Genomic DNA, 12,794 nt, shown 5'->3' on the forward strand with positions numbered 1-12,794 from the left:
ATATATACTGTAAACAAATATGTTAAGTTATGTGTAAAGAGTTAAGTAAGGTAAAAGAGATGAACATAAAAAGAAACATGTATGGATAATTTTTTTAAAAACCAATTTTAATAGGATAAATATATGTTAATAAAAAAAATGAATACAAGAACAAGAAAATATGTATGAAAAAAACAGTGTATTATTAAAACATGTTAATTAACTACTAAAAAACAAAAAGTAAAATATGTATGTAAATATTTAAAAAGACAATGTCAATGGAAATGTCCCCTACGACCATCTAGGTCATGGGACAACCAACCAACGAACTTGTTTGCAAATGCCTTCAACTATATAACTATAGAGGTATTACATTATCATCATGTGAGAGTAATAGTATTCTTACAGAAATCCAAGAGGCTTTAGGAAAAATCATAGGTGTGAGGACCACATATTTACACTTATAAAAGCATATTAGCTACGCGTAATGCGGAAAATAAGTTAATATAGGCCTACTTAGCCTTCCTGGATTTCCGTAAGGCTTTTGGCGTAATTGCCTTTTGTCAATAGCATGGAATACTGGTATCCGTGGTAAAGTCTGGAAAATTATTGATAAACTTTATACAAATGTCATATTGGTGTTAAGTTTGATGATATTGTAACTGATTATTTTGATGTCAATGAAGGGGTTAAGCAAGGCTGTTTAGGGTCACCCTTTATAAATGAAAAAAATAAATAAAAAAACAAATGTCTTATTTTCAGCCAAATATGTTGACAGCAAATTGAAGACGGGGAACAAGGAAGCGACGGAAGAGGAATTGGAAAGACTGCTGGATAAAATTCTTGTAATCTTTAGATTCATTCATGGTAAAACCACATGCTTATTATAGTACATTACAACCCTTTATTACCTCTTAATATTGGTCTCCTCTGAATGGGCGTTGGCCGCAATTGATAAACGTATATTTGTTAATTTCATACGCATATATATGTATTGCCCTAAGTTGTAGTGTTTAGTGTGAAACTACTAACTCAATTATAAAACATATACTTTGTGTCATAGGGAAAGATGTGTTTGAGGCATTTTACAAAAAAGGTCTTGCAAAGAGGTTACTAGTCAGCAAGAGTGCGTCCGTAGACGCAGAGAAGTCTATGTTAACTAAACTTAAACAGGGTGAGTAAATAATATATATCGTCGAATTGATGCAACATATCACACTTATATTACCCCTGAATAATGAATGAACTATTTACCATTAATATCATGAGTAATGTAATCAACATGCGAGTGAGTGGCCGCACGGTTAAGACAGTGGAACCATAATATGTAGCCATAATATCTGCAAGGGTTCGAGGCTTACTCACTCCATGGTTCTGGTGGTAGAACGAGTCTTCTCGGATAAGGACTAAACACCGTAGGTCCAGTGTACACATCTGTTTCATGTGCACTTTAAAGAACCTAGTACGAGGTAGGGGGTTACCCCGGTGTACTAGTATATTACAGCCACTGATCTTAACTGGGCCCTCTGGGAGACCAGTCAGTCAGTCACTGAAGATAAATAATAATAACAAAACTAACCACATGAAATTAGTTCACACAGCCACTACTTTACAGTAGGCCATCTAGTAGGCCTCCTAGTTCTGTAATAATAATCAATTTGTTGATTGTGGAACTTACAAAGATGAAGAACCACAGCAACATAGTATTATTATTATTATTATTTATTGCCAAAAACTAGTTACAAACAAACAAAACACAGAAACTAAGGGAGTAGGCAGGAACCTAAAAGTGAACCTAATCACTATAACAAGAGTTCAGGTTCCGTACTCCCAAAGTAACAACAATGATATAAAATAAACTATATAAAAATATTTAAAAAACAAATAGACGAATCAACAGTGTCAATATAAAATAAACGGATAAAATACATAATAGTCGATTCAACAAAGTCAATATAAAACATGTGATTTTTGGTGTATTGGCACCATCTTTCAAATTATCCAAAATTCAATATAATTATAAAGCACTGTCTACACTATCAAAACTATAAAAAAAGTGTGATGTGCCCATGGTAGTGATATGCTCAAATATGGTAGTGATATGACATTCCCATATATAGACACATCACACCTTTTTGTCACATAAAGTTGAGCACTGATGTTTGTTTTTGTAGAATGTGGTGGAGCATTTACAAGTAAGTTGGAAGGCATGTTTAAAGATATGGAGTTATCCAAAGACATCATGGTAGCATTCAAGCAGGTAGGCTAACCACTCTCTCATTGCAACATTACCTTATTTCATTTGTCTTATTTAAATTACAAGAAATAAAACAAGTAAAAAAAACCAAAAGAATGAAAAGGCAACATGAATTTGGATGTGAGCCCTCTGTAGTTTTCTTTTTAAAATGCTATTAAGAAATAAACCCTGCCAGATTTTAGTGGTCTTTAGTAGCTTTTGTCTAAAATTAAAATCCCTCCAACAAAAGTCTGGCATTAGAAATGGTCTTTTAAATCCTACTATTTAGAGGGAAATTAAATGTAATCTGTTTGGTTGGTCTGTCCATTTATGTGTATCTCAAAAACTGCAGTATTTGTCTGATTTTTTTCAACATTTCAATGGCTGTCCTACCCTAACAATACATTTAAACGTTTATTTTAAAGTTTTTTTAATTGGAGGGAATATTTGAATGAAATGTTTATTTGAGTCCACTTAAAAACTGTGGTCTATGGTCTCTAAATAAGATGGAGTCTTTAACTGGAGGGAGCAGCTAATTTCATCCGGGCCACATTACAGCAGTCTTTAATTGGAGGGAGTCTGCTATTGTAATTATTAATTATTATTTATTATTATTATATGTATTTTGTACAGCATATGCAGCACCAATCAGTGCCGGGCAATATTGAGATGACCGTCAACATATTGACTATGGGCTACTGGCCTACGTACACACCGATGGAGGTACACCTGCCCTCAAACGTAAGTCATCTACCACTAATATAATATGTAAAAGTACGGCTTGAGCTAATATTTATTTTATTATTACACAGATGTAATTTATAGATAACTTCTTTAAAGACGTATTGTCCCCCAAAATCATGAAAAATAAAGATTAATAAAATGAGACTTTGAATAGATTATTTTGTAGCTTTAATAAAGTTAATCATTTCTGTAGAAAAAAAACTGGAAAAATCATTAACAAATTATAAAATTACAAAATAAATGCTTAAATTCAACCAAAAACCCATTGGCTGGCAGCCAATTTGACTATTTTTTGCTTTATATTAAATTTTTTTAGGTAAAAACTTTTTTTTCGATCCAATTTTTGGTCAAAGGGGATAACTATTTCGCATCAACAGAAAAATTGTTAAGAATTAATGTTTCAGGGGGACGACAATACATCTTTAAGGTTAGCCAAACTGGTAAGACTGATCACTCTTAAAATCAAAACACTAAACATTGCTGACAATCATTTGTTTATAATTCTATCCATGTATTTAATAGCAATGTTTTTAGATCTCTGTAATTTCTTTGTTATGTATGTATATCAAATGTAAATTAATTAAACGAAATTGAATTTGTACCTTGTTGCGTAAATGACAATAAATACTATCGTATCGTATCATACATAAGAGCATTGTATTATCTTCTATATATGCACATAGAGTATCACGGTGTGACGTCACAACGATACAGGGCGCTGCATGGTTGCTAGCCAACCAAAAAATTCGTTCAGCCCTACTATGTTGATAAACAGTGAGGATCTCTATTTATATCAAATTATGTTTCTTAGCTTGATTTTTTTTAACTTAAACTGTAGTTGAAGAATAAATAGATTGTTAAAAACAAATATTTAGTGATATTTTGAAATTTTAGTTTGTTTTTATTAAAAATGTTTTAAAATGACTACTCCAAACCATTGGTGATCTTGGAGTCACTCAGGCAGACTGAACGCATTTTTGGTTGCGCTAGCAACCACGCAGCGCCACTTACCGTCGTGACGTCAGCACCGTGATACTCTATAAGCACCTAAGCTAAACCAATAAATAAATTAAATATTAATTATATTATTTATATATTATATTATCAAAAATTTAACATCAGCCATGTCATTTTCCCTTTCCATTTCTAATTGCTTAAATTAATATCTCGGCTATTTACATACAATACAAGGCAACCTAATATATTGACTCAATGTTTAAATTGTTTATTCAGAAAACATAATCTTTCTCGTGATGGATTTTTAAACATATTTCTTCATATTGATCCTAATATCAATTCATCTTCATCGAAATTTGCATCTGTGGATAAATGATAAATAAACTGTATATAAAAACAAGATTAAAATATTAACAGCATTGATATGTATGTAAAATGTTAACAAAATATTGTTATTTATTCATAAAACAAATATTGAATGACTTATACTGGTAAGCATATGTGACCTGCTCTGGCAAAGTGAAACATAAGTCGAAAATTTAAATTTTTCAGATTTGTATTCTATCTGGTAGGAAATGTTATATCCTTTACAATGATACCAAACTTAATATTTAACATGAAGGGGATCCCGAGATATTGTACGTTAAGTCGAAGCATGTATAAAGAAATATACAAATAACAGTTTTGAGAAAATCATGATTGAATGTCAATGTTATTTTATAAAACAACAACACAAATTAATATTTGTTAATCTAATAGTGTATACTTTCTAAGTATCACACATTCACAAAATATGATACAATGAAATGTTTTTTGGTAGGATATTGATTACTGTGACAATGCATACAAAAAAATATTTCCACATTCTATGTTAAGTACATACTTGTGTTTCTTTTAAGCACTTGCTTAAAATGGTAAAAAAGGGGGTAAATTAATGTTTTTACACTTAAAAAACTGTATTATTCTTTAAGAATTAATTAAATGTATATAATAAATTAAGTTATATAACATTAAATACCATTTCTTGAACTACTGGATTTAAGTACGTTCTTAAAAGTTACTTAAATAATTTAAATTTTATTTGTGTAGTGCCTGCTGATTAGATAACAAATACAACTTAAATAACATTATGCGATTGCTTTAATCAATTAAATAATGGATATGTTTTAAGCACATACTAATGTATTAAGTTTGTTTTAAGCATTTACTTAAAATTGTGTAATGTTCATGAAATTATGTTGGTGTAAGTGCATAATAATAGCCTACAATAACATGAATTAATACAATACTTATTATGTAAAAACAATAAATATGGTAGGCCTATGTGATATGTAGGCAAATAAAAGTGCCACTTAGGCCTAGCCTACCTATCCTAGCTAGGCCTATTTGCCCTGCAACCTACCTAGCTAGCCTACCTAGGCCTAGCTAGTCTAGTCTAGACCTGCTAGGCCTACCCTAGGGCCTAGCTAGGCTAGGACAAGTAGGCCTAGAAGGACCCAGCCTGGAGTCCAAAAGGCTACTTAGTAGGCCTAGGCTAGTCACTACACTGGCTGTAATAATTTAATATCATAGGTCCTTTGCTACTCTCATTATGTTTTTATTTTTTAGTCATTGTATTTGGCCCAGGCCTAGGCCCTAGACTAGATCCATCGATTATCTTAAATCTGAATTGTTTACACTCTCTTCTCCGCGTAAAAAGTAAACAGGTCAAAGGTCATTATAAGGATAAGCCAATTACAGTACTGTATTTCTACTACGCGCTAGCCATTACGTGGCGTATCCTTGACAACGGATTTCTGTTGTGTAAAAATCACGTCAGAGAAGCTTTTTACCTCCTCTAATTCCCGCTGAAGAAGCCAAAAATATTGAAAACCACTTGAAATACCCACTGAATATGGCTTATGAATATTTAAATTTTCAGACTCTACCATGTTTCTAAAGGTAGCTATACAAATATTTTCATAAACTGCACAGTTTTCTAACAGTGTTTCATGCACTTTATTTCATTTTTTTGCAACAAAATGAAATCAAGACAAAAAAGGTACTCATTAAAATCACTTATTTAGCCCTTTTATAAACTTAATTCACACAAAATGAAACTTGATCTTGATTCTTAAATAGTTGTAGATTCCAAAAAGGGGAAAACCCTATTTTCACCAAGATAGTGATTTTTAACTTACATAGTACTTCTATAGGTCAATACACTGAATAAAGATCAGCGAGTTATGTTTCACTATGCCAGAGCAGGTCACATATCATAGGCTGCATAATATCTCTATGGTTGCATTTGCATAAGTTAATTATTTACACAGCATAGAGTGTCCGTAGTATGTAATGGATTGTACTTTCTAACAGTTAACAGAAGATAATTAAACTAAATATTGCTGGTTGATGGTAGACATTGCAATAACACTGTTTGTATATATTGTGTTAAAACTGTGTAAAACATTCTCACTCCTGAGGACAATCAAAGCATATTGATCGAAACTTCAAGAAACCTAACAGTTCTTTTCAGAACTAATGTATGTGGTGTACCGCAAACTTTATATCAACATATGATTTCGCCATGCAAGCCTTCAAACAATATAAAACTATGTACTTTGAAGATCAGTGCACTAGTACTGAAAGTGCCTGCAGAATAAAGAAAGAATAAATAAATAAATAAATAAATGTCTAAAAAAACTAATTTCACTCAATATTCTTGATTTGTGCAGTCCTACGTCGGTCTTTGTCTAGACTTAGAAACCAGTAAAAGAGAGTAAAGCTCTGTCTACACTATTTTGACCAAAAAAAATTGTCATTACCATACCATTAATTAAAAATCATAACTCTTTGTTTTGTTAATTTTTATTGAATAATAATAAATTCATAACAAAAATCTTGAAAGTTGTTGTTTGCGTAGCATTCAATCAACTGTATGAAGCACACTATATAATATAAGTCGACCATTATTATTAAAATGTATTATTAATGACTTCGAAAAGGCGGGCAAAATTATACTCGGCCAGGACTATGAGAGTTATGATGCTGCCTGTACTCGACTTAAAATCACTGGTCTTGCTAAACATAGAGAAAAATTAATATTAAAATTTGGAGAAGCCTGAATCCTTAAGTCAGAGATACATCGTGATGTGTTGCTGCTTAAAGAGATCTAGATTACGTAACCCCAATAAGCACTAATAGAAACTCAGCTATTCCATATTAATATTTAAAAACTGAATGCCTCTTGTTAATAATTGTGTAATATGACCACCTATGAAACGTTAAAAATAATCAATTGAAGAGCAGTGCCAATAACTTTAAGTTATTTATATAGTATTATATTTTATTATTCCCATTTTAATTGTATTTTTCAAAGTTGTTTTGTAATATAGTTAATATAGTATGTGTTTTGTCACAGTGGATATGTGCATTACTGTATATAGATTATTTTATTTTTTAGATGGTGAAATTACAAGAGTTATTCAAAACGTTTTACCTTAGCAAACACAGCGGACGCAAGTTACAATGGCAACCAAACCTAGTTCATTGCGTCATGAAAGCCTCCTTTAAAAAGGTATTACAGTCAACTCTCCCAATACCTTTGGGCTAACCGAATATGTCTGGTTTTCCGGAAAGTCTGGTATTCAGAATGTGTATTTAATGGTAAAAATGAATTTGGGACCTTTTGGACCTCAAGAAAAAAGTCTGGTTTTGGGAGAGTTTTCAGAGAGTCTGGTATTGGGAGAGTTGATTGTATAATATTAAAAAATGTATTGTCCCCCAAAATATGAAAAATAAAGATGAGTAAAATCCAATTTTGAATAGGCCATTTTTTAGATTTAATCAAGTTATTCAATTCTTAGCCGATTCCCTGTTTAATTGTAATAACTATATGAAAAATTAATTGATTATTTTTTTATATGAAATGTTTGCTGTTATTCGGTCATGTGCTGTCATAATTTATTTTGTATTTATGTTTTTTTTTCTTTTCCTTAGAGTATGAGAGAACTCAGCGTATCATCATTATTCCAAACTCTTGTATTACTTATGTTTAATGAAAGTACAGAGTGCACATTAGAAGACATTAAACAGGCAACAGGAATTGGTAAGCTTGTATGGTGACTTGGTTGTGAAGTGCCTGCCTTCCAATCCTATGGTCCGGGGTTCAATCCTGATCTAGCTCCAATGTTGTAACGTACTCTTTTAACTCGACTGCTTCAGCCTCAAATGAGACTAAAGTTCTGTCTACACTATCAAAGAAAATGTGATGTGCCCAATATGGTAGTGATATGACATCGTCGTGTCCATATTTGGGCACATCAATTTTTTTTTTTCACATTAAGTTCAATAGTGTAGACAGAGCTTTTGTTTATAATTAAATTATAGTTTATCTATCCTATCCTATTTTTTTTTTTATTTCTTGTTGTTGGATGTGTTTAAAAAAAAATTTGTAATTATAAAGAATTCCTAAATTTATAAAATTCCTCACCTAAAATAGGCTAGAAAATCATTTTTAGGCTAGTATACACAGCTAAATGTTTACAGGATTTTTTTATAATTTTTTTCAGAGGATAGTGAGCTCCGAAGAACACTTCAGTCTCTTGCTTGCGGCAAGGCTCGGGTGATACTTAAAACTCCCAAGGTAAGGATTCAATTTAACAGTGTTAACATTTTTAAATACGTTTTTCATTCTTCTAAAAATTGTAATTTTATTTTTATTTTATTTTAGAGTAAAGATGTGTTTGATGGTGATAAGTTTGTTTACAATACTCCCGACAGTTTCTGTCCCATTTTACGATCTCTAAAGACTAGAATATTGATTAATAGATTTTTGATTGATATAATTGATTGATAGATTATTGGTTGATTGATTGATTATTGATTTATTGATAGATTGAGGAGCAAGTGAATACACAGGAACGCGTCTTCCAAGACCGACAGTATCAAATTGATGCAGCAATTGTGCGCATCATGAAGATGAGGAAGAAGCTAAGTCACGCACTATTGGTCTCAGAGCTCTATAACCAGTTGAAGTTTCCAGTAAAGGTAAGTGCTGTTTTTGTCACTTTTTATTCCCAGTGTGCAGATGTTTGTTTGTTTATGGTTGATTACTACACAACCAATCATATTCTTTATATTTTGCTTCACTTTTTTTGTTTTGCCTTTATTTTTTATATACATTTCATTTTTTATGTGCTTTTAATTTTTCATAAGGAGGCACTTGCATCATTCCTTTTCAGTTTCAATTCCACGTATTCCTAAATAATTAAAATAAATAAGATAAATAATTCATTCAAATCATTTTGTATCTTTATTTTGGACTTTAAATTCATAGAAAACAGCACATAAATAACAAAAGTCAATCCACAAATTAGACATGAGTTTAACTTAACTTGACAACAAAAGCTCTTTCATTTTTTAACCTAACCTAATATTTTGTACGAAGCTATATAAAAATGTTCTCGTAAATTTGGTAAATAAAGAGTACATTAAATTTTAGATGAGTGAAATTTATTACAGATTTTAAATATAGAAGTGATTGTTAAGCTCTGCTACAAAATGTATTGTGCCCAAATATGGTAGTGATATGACATCATCATGTCCATATATGAGCACATCACATTTTGTTGTCACAAAGTTAGATAGTGTAGACAGAGCTTAACTCGGCAAGTTTTCACGATTGGAGCATGCATCCTTACATGTTGCTTTTTCTGCTTGCTTAGTACCTACTTGCTTATATATGTTTGTAGTACTATGATGAATAAAGTATTTTTTTCTTTTGTGTGCTTGTGTTTTTTCTTCATTTTCTGACAGCAACCTTAATCAATGCTTGGAGATCTAACATAAAATAAATAAGGAAAATAATAATTGTAGTAGTAGTAATGGGTTGCATATGTAAGCTAGGTTGTGAATATGGTTATATTATATGGTCATCATAGTGTCATATGATGTCCCATCATGTCTAGGAGGGTCGCGTCACTTATGGTCGCAACCTCCCCTGTAGGATTACATATCCTGTAGGATTACATGTCCTGTAGAATCACATGTCCTGTAGGATTACATGTCCTGTAACCCAACAATTTCTAATTTAAATTTAAAAAAATATTATTAAATATTAGCATGAATCAAACTAAATATAGGTAGATTTCACTAATTAACCTGATTTTACCCAGAATGCATTTGTTTTTATTCGCAGCCAACAGATTTGAAGAAACGAATAGAAAGCTTGATAGAGCGCGATTACATGGAACGAGATAAGGACAGTTCCAATCAGTACCATTACGTAGCATAGACAATTATATACAAATTCACACAGCAAATAAATAAGATTGTGTGTGTTCTATGGCAGTTGAAGGAAGGTTGCTGTGGATGTGGGATGACTAAAGCTCTGTCCACACTATCAAACTAGTGTGATGTGCCCAAATATGGTAGTGATATGCCAAAATATGATAGTGATATGATGTCATCGTCTCCATGTATGGGCACATAACATTTTGTTGTCATTATAAAGTTTGAATGTGTAGACAGAGCTTAATCGTACAGAGACAATAATCATTATTATATACATATGTATGCTTACACATCGATGTGGTCATGGCTTCTGCTTGTTTCCACTTGGATGCAACGCAATGACTTAAAGAGCACCACAAGTAATCATCCAATCTAGCGCTTGTGATAGGTCAACAGTGCCCATATATGGACTTGATGTCATACCCATACCATATTTAGGCACATCACACTTTTTTTTGTCAAACTAGTTTGACAGTGTAGACAAGGCTTAAGCATTCACAGATTATCATGAAATCATCAGGTGATTGGTAACATTGTTGCATCATACCATCCAAAGGTCATCCATGTGGTTGGAACGGTGACCTGATTATGTTTAATATCACAAAAACTTGACCGCTGTGTATTTTCTGGACAATTTCGTCCTTCTACGGCTGCTGTGAAATACTTTGATATTATTTGCTTCTTTGGTATTTAAGAATTTCTGTGACAACTTATCCAATTATAAATGTATTTTTTTGTTTATCCGTAATCAAAATGGCGCTCGAATAGCCTTAAGTTGTGTTTACATTAAGCCTGGATTTGGTTCCATGGCAGGAGTATGAAATGCGTTAGTGTGAACAGATGTATTATAAAGCTTGATTCCTACTATGACTCAACGCAGTGAAGATATTTAGAGCACTCAAAAGCGAACAACAACCGGTTACGTCATTGTGTTGCTCACTTCTGATTGGTCAAATTACCTACGTTGCAGGTTACGTCATTCTTTTGCTTGCTTCTGATTGGTCAAATTACCGACGTAGCCGGTTACGTCATTGTGTTTCTCACTTCTGATTGGTCAAATTACCTACGTTGCGGGTTACGTCATTGTGTTGCTCGCTTCTGATTGGTCAAATTACCTTCGTTGCGGGTTACGTCATTGTGTTGCGCCTCGGTGAGAACCACAATTTGTCACAATTCTTTATCTGGCCACTGTATCGGAATTTGAACTCACTGTGTGAATGCAGCTTTATGACGGTATTGCCATAATGATTATGGAAAGTACTTGCACGTGTAAACGACGCATAACGGTATATGATAAGAAAGAATGTACCTTGTAATAAATGCGCTTTTATAAATGCTTGTTATTATTTATTACTAGGGATCACCAAGATTGGAGGGATTGGGGTGGGTGTGGGCTTGTAGTGCGAACAGTGCAGGATCTGGACAAGCTTTTCGGTACTTTCTAGTACTACTGTAAAACGTATGACATAAACTTTAATACCGTATGCGATTTGTCTAATCTCAAAGAACCATAGGCCCAATCATACATTTAGTGCCGAGACCTTTTTCAATTATTAAGTAATTGTTATGTAACCACCGCCATCATGTCACTTATACTTCTTAAGTTCTAGGAAGCTGTCGATTCGCGACGAATATGGGGTTAGGGTTAACTACAATACGCATAATGGGTTGTCGGTCGTCGCCTGAACCTAGAAACCGCCACACAACTGAGTGTCGTCGAGGAATGGCGTAATGCCTGGTTTCCACTAGAGACGCGACACAACGAAGTAAAGGGATTTGACCAATCACAAGAGATGGAGTTATTCGACCGTCGCTTGTCATTGGTCAACTCGTTTGCGTTGCGTCTACGTCCTTGCGTTGCGTTCTAGTGGGAACCAAACTTTAGGAAGCGCTTATGCCTACCAACGTCCCTGCATGCGCACAATGAATTAGCTCGACTTTACTTGCTTGTCAGTCGTCGCAAATCGAAAGCTTTCTACTGGCACCACCACGGCGATCCATACACTATGGCTTTCTTAGTTTCTTACTTACCCGGGTGGTGAGTTGGATTTGCTAACTTTGGTGGGCGGGTCACAAACTTACTCGGGTACGATAAATAAGTCTGACGGGGTTACATGTTAACAACTCTCTGATTAAACTAACATTTACACTAATCATAATTTGGTTTGCGCCTTATAATCATTGTTTAACAGGTTTAACGTTTTTTTGTTTTACCAATTAAAGGCAACGGCGGGTTTTAAATTGGATTTAGACGTATACTTCACATGTTCCAGAGTGTAGATATTGTTTATATATTGGGTTCAATAACTGGTGTAGCTAATTAACAATGTATAACAATATTCAATAATTAGCCAATGAATAAGATTAACTAGAACTAATAAAAATCTGTGTAAAAAAGTGACTTCGGAAATGTACTGAATATTGTAGCCTTTATTTTAGTATTACATTTCAGAAAACGAAAAAAACTAAAAAATTTGTTCACGACGTCGTACGTACGTTTCTCGGAGAATAATTATAGATATTTGTGTGTTGGTTTTTCATGAAAATTGTTAAATATTATAGCAATACTGATAAAGCTTGAACGCAACGCAAGGACGTAAACGCA

The 12,794-nt window shown here is 32.9% G+C and overlaps 1 protein-coding gene across 1 annotated transcript; it reads left to right on the forward strand.

The window, feature by feature from the left end:
- The first annotated feature begins 287 nt into the window (after positions 1-287).
- Positions 288-12,590, forward strand: LOC140049023 (cullin-4A-like). Its single transcript, XM_072093835.1, is given in 11 exon segments — positions 288-417; positions 742-846; positions 1,043-1,153; positions 2,154-2,239; positions 2,849-2,956; positions 7,359-7,472; positions 7,895-8,003; positions 8,467-8,540; positions 8,628-8,676; positions 8,754-8,944; positions 10,095-12,590. Coding segments are annotated over 11 exon segments (1,173 nt in total). The 3' UTR covers positions 10,191-12,590.
- The last annotated feature ends 204 nt before the right edge of the window (positions 12,591-12,794 follow it).

Source organism: Antedon mediterranea, chromosome 5 (genome assembly GCF_964355755.1).
Source record: "Antedon mediterranea chromosome 5, ecAntMedi1.1, whole genome shotgun sequence".
NCBI classification, from domain to species: Eukaryota; Metazoa; Echinodermata; class Crinoidea; order Comatulida; family Antedonidae; genus Antedon; species Antedon mediterranea.